Source organism: Mytilus edulis, chromosome 9, assembly GCF_963676685.1.
Source record: "Mytilus edulis chromosome 9, xbMytEdul2.2, whole genome shotgun sequence".
Taxonomy (NCBI): domain Eukaryota; kingdom Metazoa; phylum Mollusca; class Bivalvia; order Mytilida; family Mytilidae; genus Mytilus; species Mytilus edulis.
The window spans coordinates 7,564,894-7,578,549 of record NC_092352.1 but is presented as its reverse complement, the minus strand read 5'-3'; the positions used below and the strand labels follow the sequence as shown (position 1 = coordinate 7,578,549).

Here is a 13,656-nt window from a genome sequence, read left to right as displayed (position 1 = left end):
ATGCAGATGTCATGCCCTGTTTTGATCTCTTTTACTCAGATACTTCAAAAATATTTCATATATTTAACTCTGACAGTAATATTTAAGCATCGAATATTTCCAATGAGCTATTTTAGCTGAATACTTTTAGACTAATCACTTTATAGCAGTTATCTCATTTTTAAATTATTTAAATTTTTATAATGTAAAATTAACTTACCAATCTGTCTGAATTTCTCTTTTGTACTACAAATATAATAAAATACAATTGTGTATGAGAAAAAAATTGAATACAAAATATAAACAAGTTTAAATCAAAAATTTTTACCATCAATTTTATATAATTGTGAATTTTGTTAGGATAGACAGATATTCAGGAGAAATTATTACAATTTCTACAAATGCTGATACACGTAACCAAAAATGCTTTTATAATTTAAATTGTCAGTTTGTATTTTTGTGAAACCTATTCTGTTGCTCTTTTGGCAATAAAAAGTATTGCAGAAATTTATGAAATTACAGTAGTTTTAACAATTTATAAGAACTAACATATTAACTAACTTACTTAAATTTTGCTTCATGTTTTGTTTACTTTTGCGTATACAAAAGCAAGCCACAATTACAAATATGATGATGAAGAATAATAAAATCAGTACAATTATCATAACAACCATGGCAGGTGTGCCGTCAACATAGGTTGGTTCATCATCAGCTACCTATAAATAGAAACAAAATCTACTAATCGTAAAAAAAATTCTAGAGTGATCAACTGCAGTCATTTGCAGTCTAAGGTCGAAAAAGACTCCTATATTTCCTTAACCCTTTCGCCGATGAGTCCCGGTTTACCGGGATTCACGCTTCAGACAGCTGACGATGAGTCCCATTTTACCGGGATCGGAATACATCTTTTATGTTTCCCACTCAAAACGGTGCAAACATGAGTTATCTTTCTTTGATGAATACCCGGATGAAAGTGTAAACATGGCGCTTCCGTTTGTTGAAAACCGTGTCAAAATCAGACGAAATTTACGGAATTTACGAGAATTTGAAATGACGGAACATTTTTTTGGAAAGAATATGGAAGAATTGAAGCCAAACTAGTATACTTTTTTGACGTAAAATGTCGTTTTATGTACAAAACACTTGGAATGGACATCGTTCAGTGTGCGGAATTTGTACAGCCTCATAAAATTTTTCAAAATTTTGCCGTTATGGGTTTAAAAATTACGATTTGGGGTCTTGGAGCAGAATTTTGAGAATTTCACCTAGATAATGCCGAAAATTTGAAAATTTGAATATTTTATGAAGAAAAAATTATCAAAACATGAACAAAACTGTGAACATGGTGTTAGTGAATGAAATTAATACACAAATAACTACAGACAAGTTTTTATTGACATTTATTATGAAGATCTCCCACTTGAGTAATAGTAGCCTGGGAAGCCATCGTCTCAGAGTAGCTTCTCTCTGGGCAGCAATCGGTGAAAGGGTTAAAAGTGACAGTGTGGTATCAACATAAGGTAGCCCACAAGGTTCAAATGGAACAAAAATAACTGCATCACTGCTTTTGAAAGTTTTTGCCATGGTTATAAGATAGGGCACATCTTACAGGAAAACTTGTGACAGATAATGCATTAATCAAAGACATGACATCTTTGAATCTGGACTCTTAAAAAATCACACTGATACACCTGACTTAGCGAATCTAGCATTCTGAGTATTTAAAGTACACTTACACCTAAAGATTTAATATACAGCAGATCAAATGGTTCTGTGTTTCTGGCTTTCTGTGTATTTAGTATTGAAAGTAGCTGTGCACCAGTATATATATAATTTGTACTGCTAATGGCTGATAGGTACACATCTGACCTGTTATAATGAGAAAATATAAATATTGTCATCATTTAGATATAACCTGTTTCACTTCATCTATTGTGAAATTAACAAGCATTCTGTGAGTATTACTTGGCAATACACAGTCCCCTACTTTTTAAAAATATTCATTGTATTGGAACAAAATTCTAACTTGATTTATAACTTGTCATTGTGTAAACTATTTAACAAGTATCTAGTCAATATCTTCAAGCATGACGAAAAAAAGTGTTGAAAACTGATGATTTAAGTGAGTTTTTAAAAGTCCAAGGACAATAACTCTGCACAAAATCACAGACAGACAATGTGCAAACCTAAAGTCCCTTTCGACTTCATCAGTAGAGGACTAAAAAGCTGGCAAATTCTTTGCTTGAGTTAATCTTTTAATAGCTTTTACCACATTCAATTGACCAAAGTTTTTTTTAACCCCTTAGAAATTCATAATGTAAATAGTTTTTGTTTACTCTATGCAAAGTGAAAATAAATTGAAAATATTTTATTTCATCACATTGCACTTTGTTAACTTGACTGTGGTTTTCTACAGCAGTTGGTTAAAACTTCTGACAGTTGATCAGTCCAAATTGAACCCTTTATGACTCCTATTATCTGCCCTTGTCCAATGACTTACCAGTAAGAATCCTGCTGCTCTCCTGATGTCACATGGTCTTTAACAGCAGATATACAAACAAACTTAAAAACTGAGCTACCATCGGAATTTTTCAAACTTTCAAACGTTCTGAAAAAAAAACACACACCAAAGTTTAATCCATGTTAATATTGTCAATTGAAAATCAATTAAATCTTTTTTTACATGATATTGGCTTTTTTTTTTCAATTTTGTTTTGAATCTTGAACAAAACAAGTGACCCATGTAGCAAGGTCATACCAAAAACTAGGTTCTTTTAAATATGTAATTACACAGTGTTAACAGCTGCAGAATGCATTTTTTCATCCTAGGTGCAAGATTAATTATATTGCAAGTTAGGTCTACTCCATATAAATTTAACTGGTGAATAGGACACCAGATAACATAAACTATTAATTCAACCTAATACTACAAGGGAGGGTTTAAAGACCTTGACTACCCATGAGGGACTTGCACGCTCACTATTTGACCATGTATTTAATAATGTGATACACTGTTTTCACACGCCATTGCTGCGCCTTCTTTTTCTTTAGTTGTTGTGTCTTGCAATTAAAGTGTAATTGACGAAAATACTTTCATTCTTAAGATCTGTTAACTGTTTTTCTTAGTGCTAGTTTTTTCCTTATTATAAGTATTGTAGCTCTAGATCTATTTTTACTTACGTTTTAATTTGATCAACAAACTGTCTGACTTCTAATGGAGGCTGTGTTATAACAAGTTCTACTTCGTTACCTCCTTGTGTCACAAAAATCTGAAAATATTCAAATTCATTACATTTAGGGCATGTCATTTCCATTATTTTTCTATAGTGCTATTGTGTGATTTGAAAGGTTGAAATGAATAGGGTCCTTTATTTAACAAAAGGTCAAACAATGTACTGTTTAAAAAGAAGAGGTACAAGACTAAATGTATTTACACTTATGATATTTAGGTGAATTTTCTCTCCAAATGACCTTAGATCTGCTCTGAATAATCTTCTGAAGTCAATAATTACTTTTTAATAATGTCCATCTTTTAAAATTGTGATGTCAAAGTTTTATGGAACCTGTGTGACTTTATGTAATGGTGGGCACATTTTGCATAGAGGTGTAAATACTTCTATTGTTAATAACTTCTTTGACTTCATCATTTCGAAACATTAAGTTTATTTCCTGGATTTGACATTGAGAAAGGGTCAAGTTCTTGACATGAATACACACAGTACCAAGTTTGATGAAAATAGGATGTAAGATTTCAAGTACTGCAACTTTAGAATGAACAAACAGATAAAAGTTTTACAATGTTTTCTTCCTTGCATCACAATGTTGAAGCGTGTGACAAGGTTTTTGTCAATTTAAAATTACACATACCAAAACATCAGACTCATCAGACAGCTGTTTATCTGTTGCCCTGACAACCAAGTTGAATTGGTTAACCCCACGGCTAATAAAGTCAGCCATTAACTTCCTGTTGTAGATAACTCCAGTGTTACTTCCTATTTCCAGTCCATCGTCACGGTTACCAGATTTTATACTGTATTGGATTCCACCAGAGGAATCTTGATCTTTTGCAAACACAGTAACAATACTTTGTCCAATAGGAGCTCTTGTAGATATACCTATCAAAGTTAATAAGTCATTAATCAAACAAACACAGTAACAGTACTTTGTCCAATAGGGGCTCTTGTAGATATACCTGTCAAAGTTAATAAGTCATTAATCAAACAAACACAGTAACAATACTTTGTCCAATAGGGGCTCTTGTAGATATACCTGTCAAAGTTAATAAGTCATTAATCAAACAAACACAGTAACAATACTTTGTCCAATAGGGGCTCTTGTAGATATACCTGTCAAAGTTAATAAGTCATTAATCAAACAAACACAGTAACAATACTTTGTCCAATAGGGGCTCTTGTAGATATACCTGTCAAAGTTAACAAAATTAGTCATTAATAAAACCTTAAACCACAGACTGTATCAGTCAGGATCGAGCGTATCCAGCTATTTTAAAAAGGGGGGGTTCCAACCACATGTCCCCATATAAATGCATTGATCATCCCCAAAAAAGAGGGGTTCCAACCCTGGAAGCCTGCACCCCTTCCCCCACCCTCTGGATCCGCCACTGTTAGTAAATGTGCACAAAAAAAGGAGTAATTTTATCAGTCAAATTTGGAATTTGGAATAAATGTTTTCTAATTTAGAGGAATGCATAAAAATTCTAAATTTTGACCATTTCTATTGCAAAGTCTAACAATTTTTTTACCAAGATCAACTGTTATTCCAATTATAATAAGGGAAAGACAATGATTAACTTAGCAGAAGTAGACTGTGCATTCTAAAGACACTTACAGCCAGTGTAAGATGACTCTTCAAACTCTGGTGGAGCATCGTTAGTATTCCTGATATTGATGATAACCTGTACTATATCAGGGGACAGAGCTCTTTTCCTCCTGTTAGTAATCACGGTATAGTCACTGACGTTATTTGTGGCATGGACATCTAGGATGTACTGTTTCTGTTGTACACTATCCACAGCAGCCGCTAATTTCATCACTCCAGTCATCTTGTCCAGAGAAAATTTCCCTTTCTCATTTCCACCTGTAAAACAATTCCTGTTGTTTAATGTTGTACAATAAAAGAGGGTTAATATGGTATAATGTTAAGATGCACCAATGATAATAACTGATTTATAAAATTTTATAAAATAGTAAATTTAGTAAAAACAGACATCTGAACAAACAAACAGATGTATGGATCTATAGCTGCTACAACATTTATAATGAGACATAAAAGACAGACATTTGAACAAACAAACAGATGTATGGATCTATAGTTGCTACAACATTTATAATGAGACATAAAAGACAGACATCTGAACAAACAAACAGATGTATGGACCTATAGCTGCTGCAACATTTATAATGAGACATAAAAGACAGACATTTGAACAAACAAACAGATGTATGGATCTATAGCTGCTGCAACATTTATAATGAGACATAAAAGACAGACATTTGAACAAACAAACAGATGTATGGATCTATAGCTGCTGCAACATTTATAATGAGACATAAAAGACAGACATTTGAACAAACAAACAGATGTATGGATCTATAGCTGCTACAACATTTATAATGAGACATAAAAGACAGACATTTGAAGAAAACAAACAGATGTATGGATCTATAGCTGCTGCAACATTTATAATGAGACATAAAAGACAGACATTTGAACAAACAAACAGATGTATGGATCTATAGCTGCTACAACATTTATAATGAGACATAAAAGACAGACATTTGAACAAACAAACAGATGTATGGACCTATAGCTGCTGCAACATTTATAATGAGACATAAAAGACAGACATTTGAACAAACAAACAGATGTATGGATCTATAGCTGCTACAACATTTATAATGAGACATAAAAGACAGACATTTGAACAAACAAACAGATGTATGGATCTATAGCTGCTGCAACATTTATAATGAGACATAAAAGACAGACATTTGAACAAACAAACAGATGTATGGATCTATAGCTGCTACAACATTTATAATGAGACATAAAAGACAGACATTTGAACAAACAAACAGATGTATGGATCTATAGCTGCTGCAACATTTATAATGAGACATAAAAGACAGACATCTGAACAAACAAACAGATGTATGGATCTATAGCTGCTGCAACATTTATAATGAGACATAAAAGACAGACATTTGAACAAACAAACAGATGTATGGATCTATAGCTGCTGCAACATTTATAATGAGACATAAAAGACAGACATTTGAACAAACAAACAGATGTATGGATCTATAGCTGCTACAACATTTATAATGAGACATAAAAGACAGACATTTGAACAAACAAACAGATGTATGGATCTATAGCTGCTGCAACATTTATAATGAGACATAAAAGACAGACATCTGAACAAACAAACAGATGTATGAATCTATAGCTGCTGCAACATTTATAATGAGACATAAAAGACAGACATCTGAACAAACAAACAGATGTATGGACCTATAGCTGCTGCAACATTTATAATGAGACATAAAAGACAGACATCTGAACAAACAAACAGATGTATGAATCTATAGCTGCTGCAACATTTATAATGAGACATAAAAGACAGACATCTGAACAAACAAACAGATGTATGGACCTATAGCTGCTGCAACATTTATAATGAGACATAAAAGACAGACATCTGAACAAACAAACAGATGTATGGATCTATAGCTGCTGCAACATATATAATGAGACATAAAAGACAGACATTTGAACAAACAAACAGATGTATGGATCTATAGCTGCTGCAACATTTATAATGAGACATAAAAGACAGACATTTGAACAAACAAACAGATGTATGGATCTATAGCTGCTGCAACATATATAATGAGACATAAAAGACAGACATCTGAACAAACAAAAGGATGTATGGATCTATAGCTCAGCTGCAACATATATAATGAGACATAAAAGACAGACATTTGAACAAAGAAACAGATGTATGGATCTATAGCTGCTACAACATTTATAATGAGACATAAAAGACAGACATTTGAACAAACAAACAGATGTATGGATCTATAGCTGCTGCAACATTTATAATGAGACATAAAAGACAGACATTTGAACAAACAAACAGATGTATGGATCTATAGCTGCTGCAACATTTATAATGAGACATAAAAGACAGACATTTGAACTAACAAACAGATGTATGGACCTATAGCTGCTGCAACATTTATAATGAGACATAAAAGACAGACATTTGAACAAACAAACAGATGTATGGACCTATAGCTGCTGCAACATTTATAATGAGACATAAAAGACAGACATTTGAACAAACAAACAGATGTATGGATCTATAGCTGCTGCAACATATATAATGAGACATAAAAGACAGACATTTGAACAAACAAACAGATGTATGGATCTATAGCTGCTACAACATATATAATGAGACATAAAAGACAGACATTTGAACAAACAAACAGATGTATGGATCTATAGCTGCTACAACATTTATAATGAGACATAAAAGACAGACATCTGAACAAACAAACAGATGTATGGATCTATAGCTGCTACAACATTTATAATGAGACATAAAAGACAGACATCTGAACAAACAAACAGATGTATGGATCTATAGCTGCTGCAACATTTATAATGAGACATAAAAGACAGACAATTGAACAAACAAACAGATGTATGGATCTATAGCTGCTACAACATTTATAATGAGACATAAAAGACAGACATCTGAACAAACAAACAGATGTATGGATCTATAGCTGCTACAACATTTATAATGAGACATAAAAGACAGACATTTGAACAAACAAACAGATGTATGGATCTATAGCTGCTGCAACATTTATAATGAGACATAAAAGACAGACATCTGAACAAACAAACAGATGTATGGATCTATAGCTGCTACAACATATATAATGAGACATAAAAGACAGACATTTGAACAAACAAACAGATGTATGGATCTATAGCTGCTACAACATATATAATGAGACATAAAAGACAGACATTTGAACAAACAAACAGATGTATGGATCTATAGCTGCTACAACATATATAATGAGACATAAAAGACAGACATTTGAACAAACAAACAGATGTATGGATCTATAGCTGCTACAACATATATAATGAGACATAAAAGACAGACATCTGAACAAACAAACAGATGTATGGATCTATAGCTGCTACAACATTTATAATGAGACATAAAAGACAGACATCTGAACAAACAAACAGATGTATGGATCTATAGCTGCTACAACATTTATAATGAGACATAAAAGACAGACATCTGAACAAACAAACAGATGTATGGATCTATAGCTGCTGCAACATTTATAATGAGACATAAAAGACAGACATCTGAACAAACAAACAGATGTATGGATCTATAGCTGCTGCAACATTTATAATGAGACATAAAAGACAGACAATTGAACAAACAAACAGATGTATGGATCTATAGCTGCTACAACATTTATAATGAGACATAAAAGACAGACATCTGAACAAACAAACAGATGTATGGATCTATAGCTGCTACAACATTTATAATGAGACATAAAAGACAGACATTTGAACAAACAAACAGATGTATGGATCTATAGCTGCTGCAACATTTATAATGAGACATAAAAGACAGACATCTGAACAAACAAACAGATGTATGGATCTATAGCTGCTACAACATATATAATGAGACATAAAAGACAGACATTTGAACAAACAAACAGATGTATGGATCTATAGCTGCTACAACATATATAATGAGACATAAAAGACAGACATTTGAACAAACAAACAGATGTATGGATCTATAGCTCAGCTGCAACATATATAATGAGACATAAAAGACAGACATTTGAACAAACAAACAGATGTATGAATCTATAGCTGCTGCAACATTTATAATGAGACATAAAAGACAGACATTTGAACAAACAAACAGATGTATGAATCTATAGCTGCTACAACATTTATAATGAGACATAAAAGACAGACATCTGAACAAACAAACAGATGTATGGATCTATAGCTGCTACAACATTTATAATGAGACATAAAAGACAGACAATTGAACAAACAAACAGATGTATGGATCTATAGCTGCTACAACATTTATAATGAGACATAAAAGACAGACATTTGAACAAACAAACAGATGTATGGATCTATAGCTGCTGCAACATTTATAATGAGACATAAAAGACAGACATTTGAACAAACAAACAGATGTATGGATCTATAGCTGCTACAACATTTATAATGAGACATAAAAGACAGACATCTGAACAAACAAACAGATGTATGGATCTATAGCTGCTACAACATTTATAATGAGACATAAAAGACAGACAATTGAACAAACAAACAGATGTATGGATCTATAGCTGCTACAACATTTATAATGAGACATAAAAGACAGACATTTGAACAAACAAACAGATGTATGGATCTATAGCTGCTGCAACATTTATAATGAGACATAAAAGACAGACATTTGAACAAACAAACAGATGTATGGATCTATAGCTGCTGCAACATTTATAATGAGACATAAAAGACAGACATCTGAACAAACAAACAGATGTATGGATCTATAGCTGCTACAACATTTATAATGAGACATAAAAGACAGACATCTGAACAAACAAACAGATGTATGGATCTATAGCTGCTGCAACATTTATAATGAGACATAAAAGACAGACATCTGAACAAACAAACAGATGTATGGATCTATAGCTGCTGCAACATTTATAATGAGACATAAAAGACAGACATTTGAACAAACAAACAGATGTATGAATCTATAGCTGCTGCAACATTTATAATGAGACATAAAAGACAGACATTTGAACAAACAAACAGATGTATGAATCTATAGCTGCTACAACATTTATAATGAGACATAAAAGACAGACATCTGAACAAACAAACAGATGTATGGATCTATAGCTGCTACAACATTTATAATGAGACATAAAAGACAGACAATTGAACAAACAAACAGATGTATGGATCTATAGCTGCTACAACATTTATAATGAGACATAAAAGACAGACATTTGAACAAACAAACAGATGTATGGATCTATAGCTGCTGCAACATTTATAATGAGACATAAAAGACAGACATTTGAACAAACAAACAGATGTATGGATCTATAGCTGCTACAACATTTATAATGAGACATAAAAGACAGACATCTGAACAAACAAACAGATGTATGGATCTATAGCTGCTACAACATTTATAATGAGACATAAAAGACAGACATCTGAACAAACAAACAGATGTATGGATCTATAGCTGCTGCAACATTTATAATGAGACATAAAAGACAGACAATTGAACAAACAAACAGATGTATGGATCTATAGCTGCTACAACATTTATAATGAGACATAAAAGACAGACATCTGAACAAACAAACAGATGTATGGATCTATAGCTGCTACAACATTTATAATGAGACATAAAAGACAGACATTTGAACAAACAAACAGATGTATGGATCTATAGCTGCTGCAACATTTATAATGAGACATAAAAGACAGACATCTGAACAAACAAACAGATGTATGGATCTATAGCTGCTACAACATATATAATGAGACATAAAAGACAGACATTTGAACAAACAAACAGATGTATGGATCTATAGCTGCTACAACATTTATAATGAGACATAAAAGACAGACATCTGAACAAACAAACAGATGTATGGATCTATAGCTGCTACAACATTTATAATGAGACATAAAAGACAGACATCTGAACAAACAAACAGATGTATGGATTTATAGCTGCTGCAACATTTATAATGAGACATAAAAGACAGACAATTGAACAAACAAACAGATGTATGGATCTATAGCTGCTACAACATTTATAATGAGACATAAAAGACAGACATCTGAACAAACAAACAGATGTATGGATCTATAGCTGCTACAACATTTATAATGAGACATAAAAGACAGACATTTGAACAAACAAACAGATGTATGGATCTATAGCTGCTGCAACATTTATAATGAGACATAAAAGACAGACATCTGAACAAACAAACAGATGTATGGATCTATAGCTGCTACAACATATATAATGAGACATAAAAGACAGACATTTGAACAAACAAACAGATGTATGGATCTATAGCTGCTACAACATTTATAATGAGACATAAAAGACAGACATCTGAACAAACAAACAGATGTATGGATCTATAGCTGCTACAACATTTATAATGAGACATAAAAGACAGACATCTGAACAAACAAACAGATGTATGGATCTATAGCTGCTGCAACATTTATAATGAGACATAAAAGACAGACAATTGAACAAACAAACAGATGTATGGATCTATAGCTGCTACAACATTTATAATGAGACATAAAAGACAGACATCTGAACAAACAAACAGATGTATGGATCTATAGCTGCTACAACATTTATAATGAGACATAAAAGACAGACATTTGAACAAACAAACAGATGTATGGATCTATAGCTGCTGCAACATTTAAATGAGACATAAAAGACAGACATCTGAACAAACAAACAGATGTATGGATCTATAGCTGCTACAACATATATAATGAGACATAAAAGACAGACATTTGAACAAACAAACAGATGTATGGATCTATAGCTGCTACAACATTTATAATGAGACATAAAAGACAGACATCTGAACAAACAAACAGATGTATGGATCTATAGCTGCTACAACATTTATAATGAGACATAAAAGACAGACATCTGAACAAACAAACAGATGTATGGATCTATAGCTGCTGCAACATTTATAATGAGACATAAAAGACAGACAATTGAACAAACAAACAGATGTATGGATCTATAGCTGCTACAACATTTATAATGAGACATAAAAGACAGACATCTGAACAAACAAACAGATGTATGGATCTATAGCTGCTACAACATTTATAATGAGACATAAAAGACAGACATTTGAACAAACAAACAGATGTATGGATCTATAGCTGCTGCAACATTTATAATGAGACATAAAAGACAGACATCTGAACAAACAAACAGATGTATGGATCTATAGCTGCTACAACATATATAATGAGACATAAAAGACAGACATTTGAACAAACAAACAGATGTATGGATCTATAGCTGCTACAACATATATAATGAGACATAAAAGACAGACATTTGAACAAACAAACAGATGTATGGATCTATAGCTGCTACAACATATATAATGAGACATAAAAGACAGACATTTGAACAAACAAACAGATGTATGGATCTATAGCTGCTACAACATATATAATGAGACATAAAAGACAGACATCTGAACAAACAAACAGATGTATGGATCTATAGCTGCTACAACATTTATAATGAGACATAAAAGACAGACATCTGAACAAACAAACAGATGTATGGATCTATAGCTGCTACAACATTTATAATGAGACATAAAAGACAGACATCTGAACAAACAAACAGATGTATGGATCTATAGCTGCTGCAACATTTATAATGAGACATAAAAGACAGACATCTGAACAAACAAACAGATGTATGGATCTATAGCTGCTGCAACATTTATAATGAGACATAAAAGACAGACAATTGAACAAACAAACAGATGTATGGATCTATAGCTGCTACAACATTTATAATGAGACATAAAAGACAGACATCTGAACAAACAAACAGATGTATGGATCTATAGCTGCTACAACATTTATAATGAGACATAAAAGACAGACATTTGAACAAACAAACAGATGTATGGATCTATAGCTGCTGCAACATTTATAATGAGACATAAAAGACAGACATCTGAACAAACAAACAGATGTATGGATCTATAGCTGCTACAACATATATAATGAGACATAAAAGACAGACATTTGAACAAACAAACAGATGTATGGATCTATAGCTGCTACAACATATATAATGAGACATAAAAGACAGACATTTGAACAAACAAACAGATGTATGGATCTATAGCTCAGCTGCAACATATATAATGAGACATAAAAGACAGACATTTGAACAAACAAACAGATGTATGGATCTATAGCTCAGCTGCAACATATATAATGAGACATAAAAGACAGACATTTGAACAAACAAACAGATGTATGAATCTATAGCTGCTGCAACATTTATAATGAGACATAAAAGACAGACATTTGAACAAACAAACAGATGTATGAATCTATAGCTGCTACAACATTTATAATGAGACATAAAAGACAGACATCTGAACAAACAAACAGATGTATGGATCTATAGCTGCTACAACATTTATAATGAGACATAAAAGACAGACAATTGAACAAACAAACAGATGTATGGATCTATAGCTGCTACAACATTTATAATGAGACATAAAAGACAGACATTTGAACAAACAAACAGATGTATGGATCTATAGCTGCTGCAACATTTATAATGAGACATAAAAGACAGACATTTGAACAAACAAACAGATGTATGGATCTATAGCTGCTACAACATTTATAATGAGACATAAAAGACAGACATCTGAACAAACAAACAGATGTATGGATCTATAGCTGCTACAACATTTATAATGAGACATAAAA

At 32.3% G+C, this 13,656-nt stretch overlaps 1 protein-coding gene across 7 annotated transcripts in view; it reads right to left on the bottom strand.

The window, feature by feature from the left end:
- LOC139487557 (cadherin-87A-like) overlaps positions 1 to 13,656 on the bottom strand; it is a 51,670-nt gene that overhangs the window by 2,353 nt on the left and 35,661 nt on the right. For all 7 annotated transcript variants that reach the window (XM_071272442.1, XM_071272438.1, XM_071272443.1 and 4 more), the window contains 7 exons: positions 4,828 to 5,076; positions 3,847 to 4,094; positions 3,160 to 3,248; positions 2,480 to 2,587; positions 1,716 to 1,848; positions 545 to 695; positions 200 to 225 (listed from right to left, as the gene is read on the bottom strand). In XM_071272442.1, the coding sequence (XP_071128543.1) occupies positions 200 to 225; positions 545 to 695; positions 1,716 to 1,848; positions 2,480 to 2,587; positions 3,160 to 3,248; positions 3,847 to 4,094; positions 4,828 to 5,076 (1,004 nt within the window). The remainder of the gene's footprint in view (positions 1 to 199; positions 226 to 544; positions 696 to 1,715; positions 1,849 to 2,479; positions 2,588 to 3,159; positions 3,249 to 3,846; positions 4,095 to 4,827; positions 5,077 to 13,656) is intronic.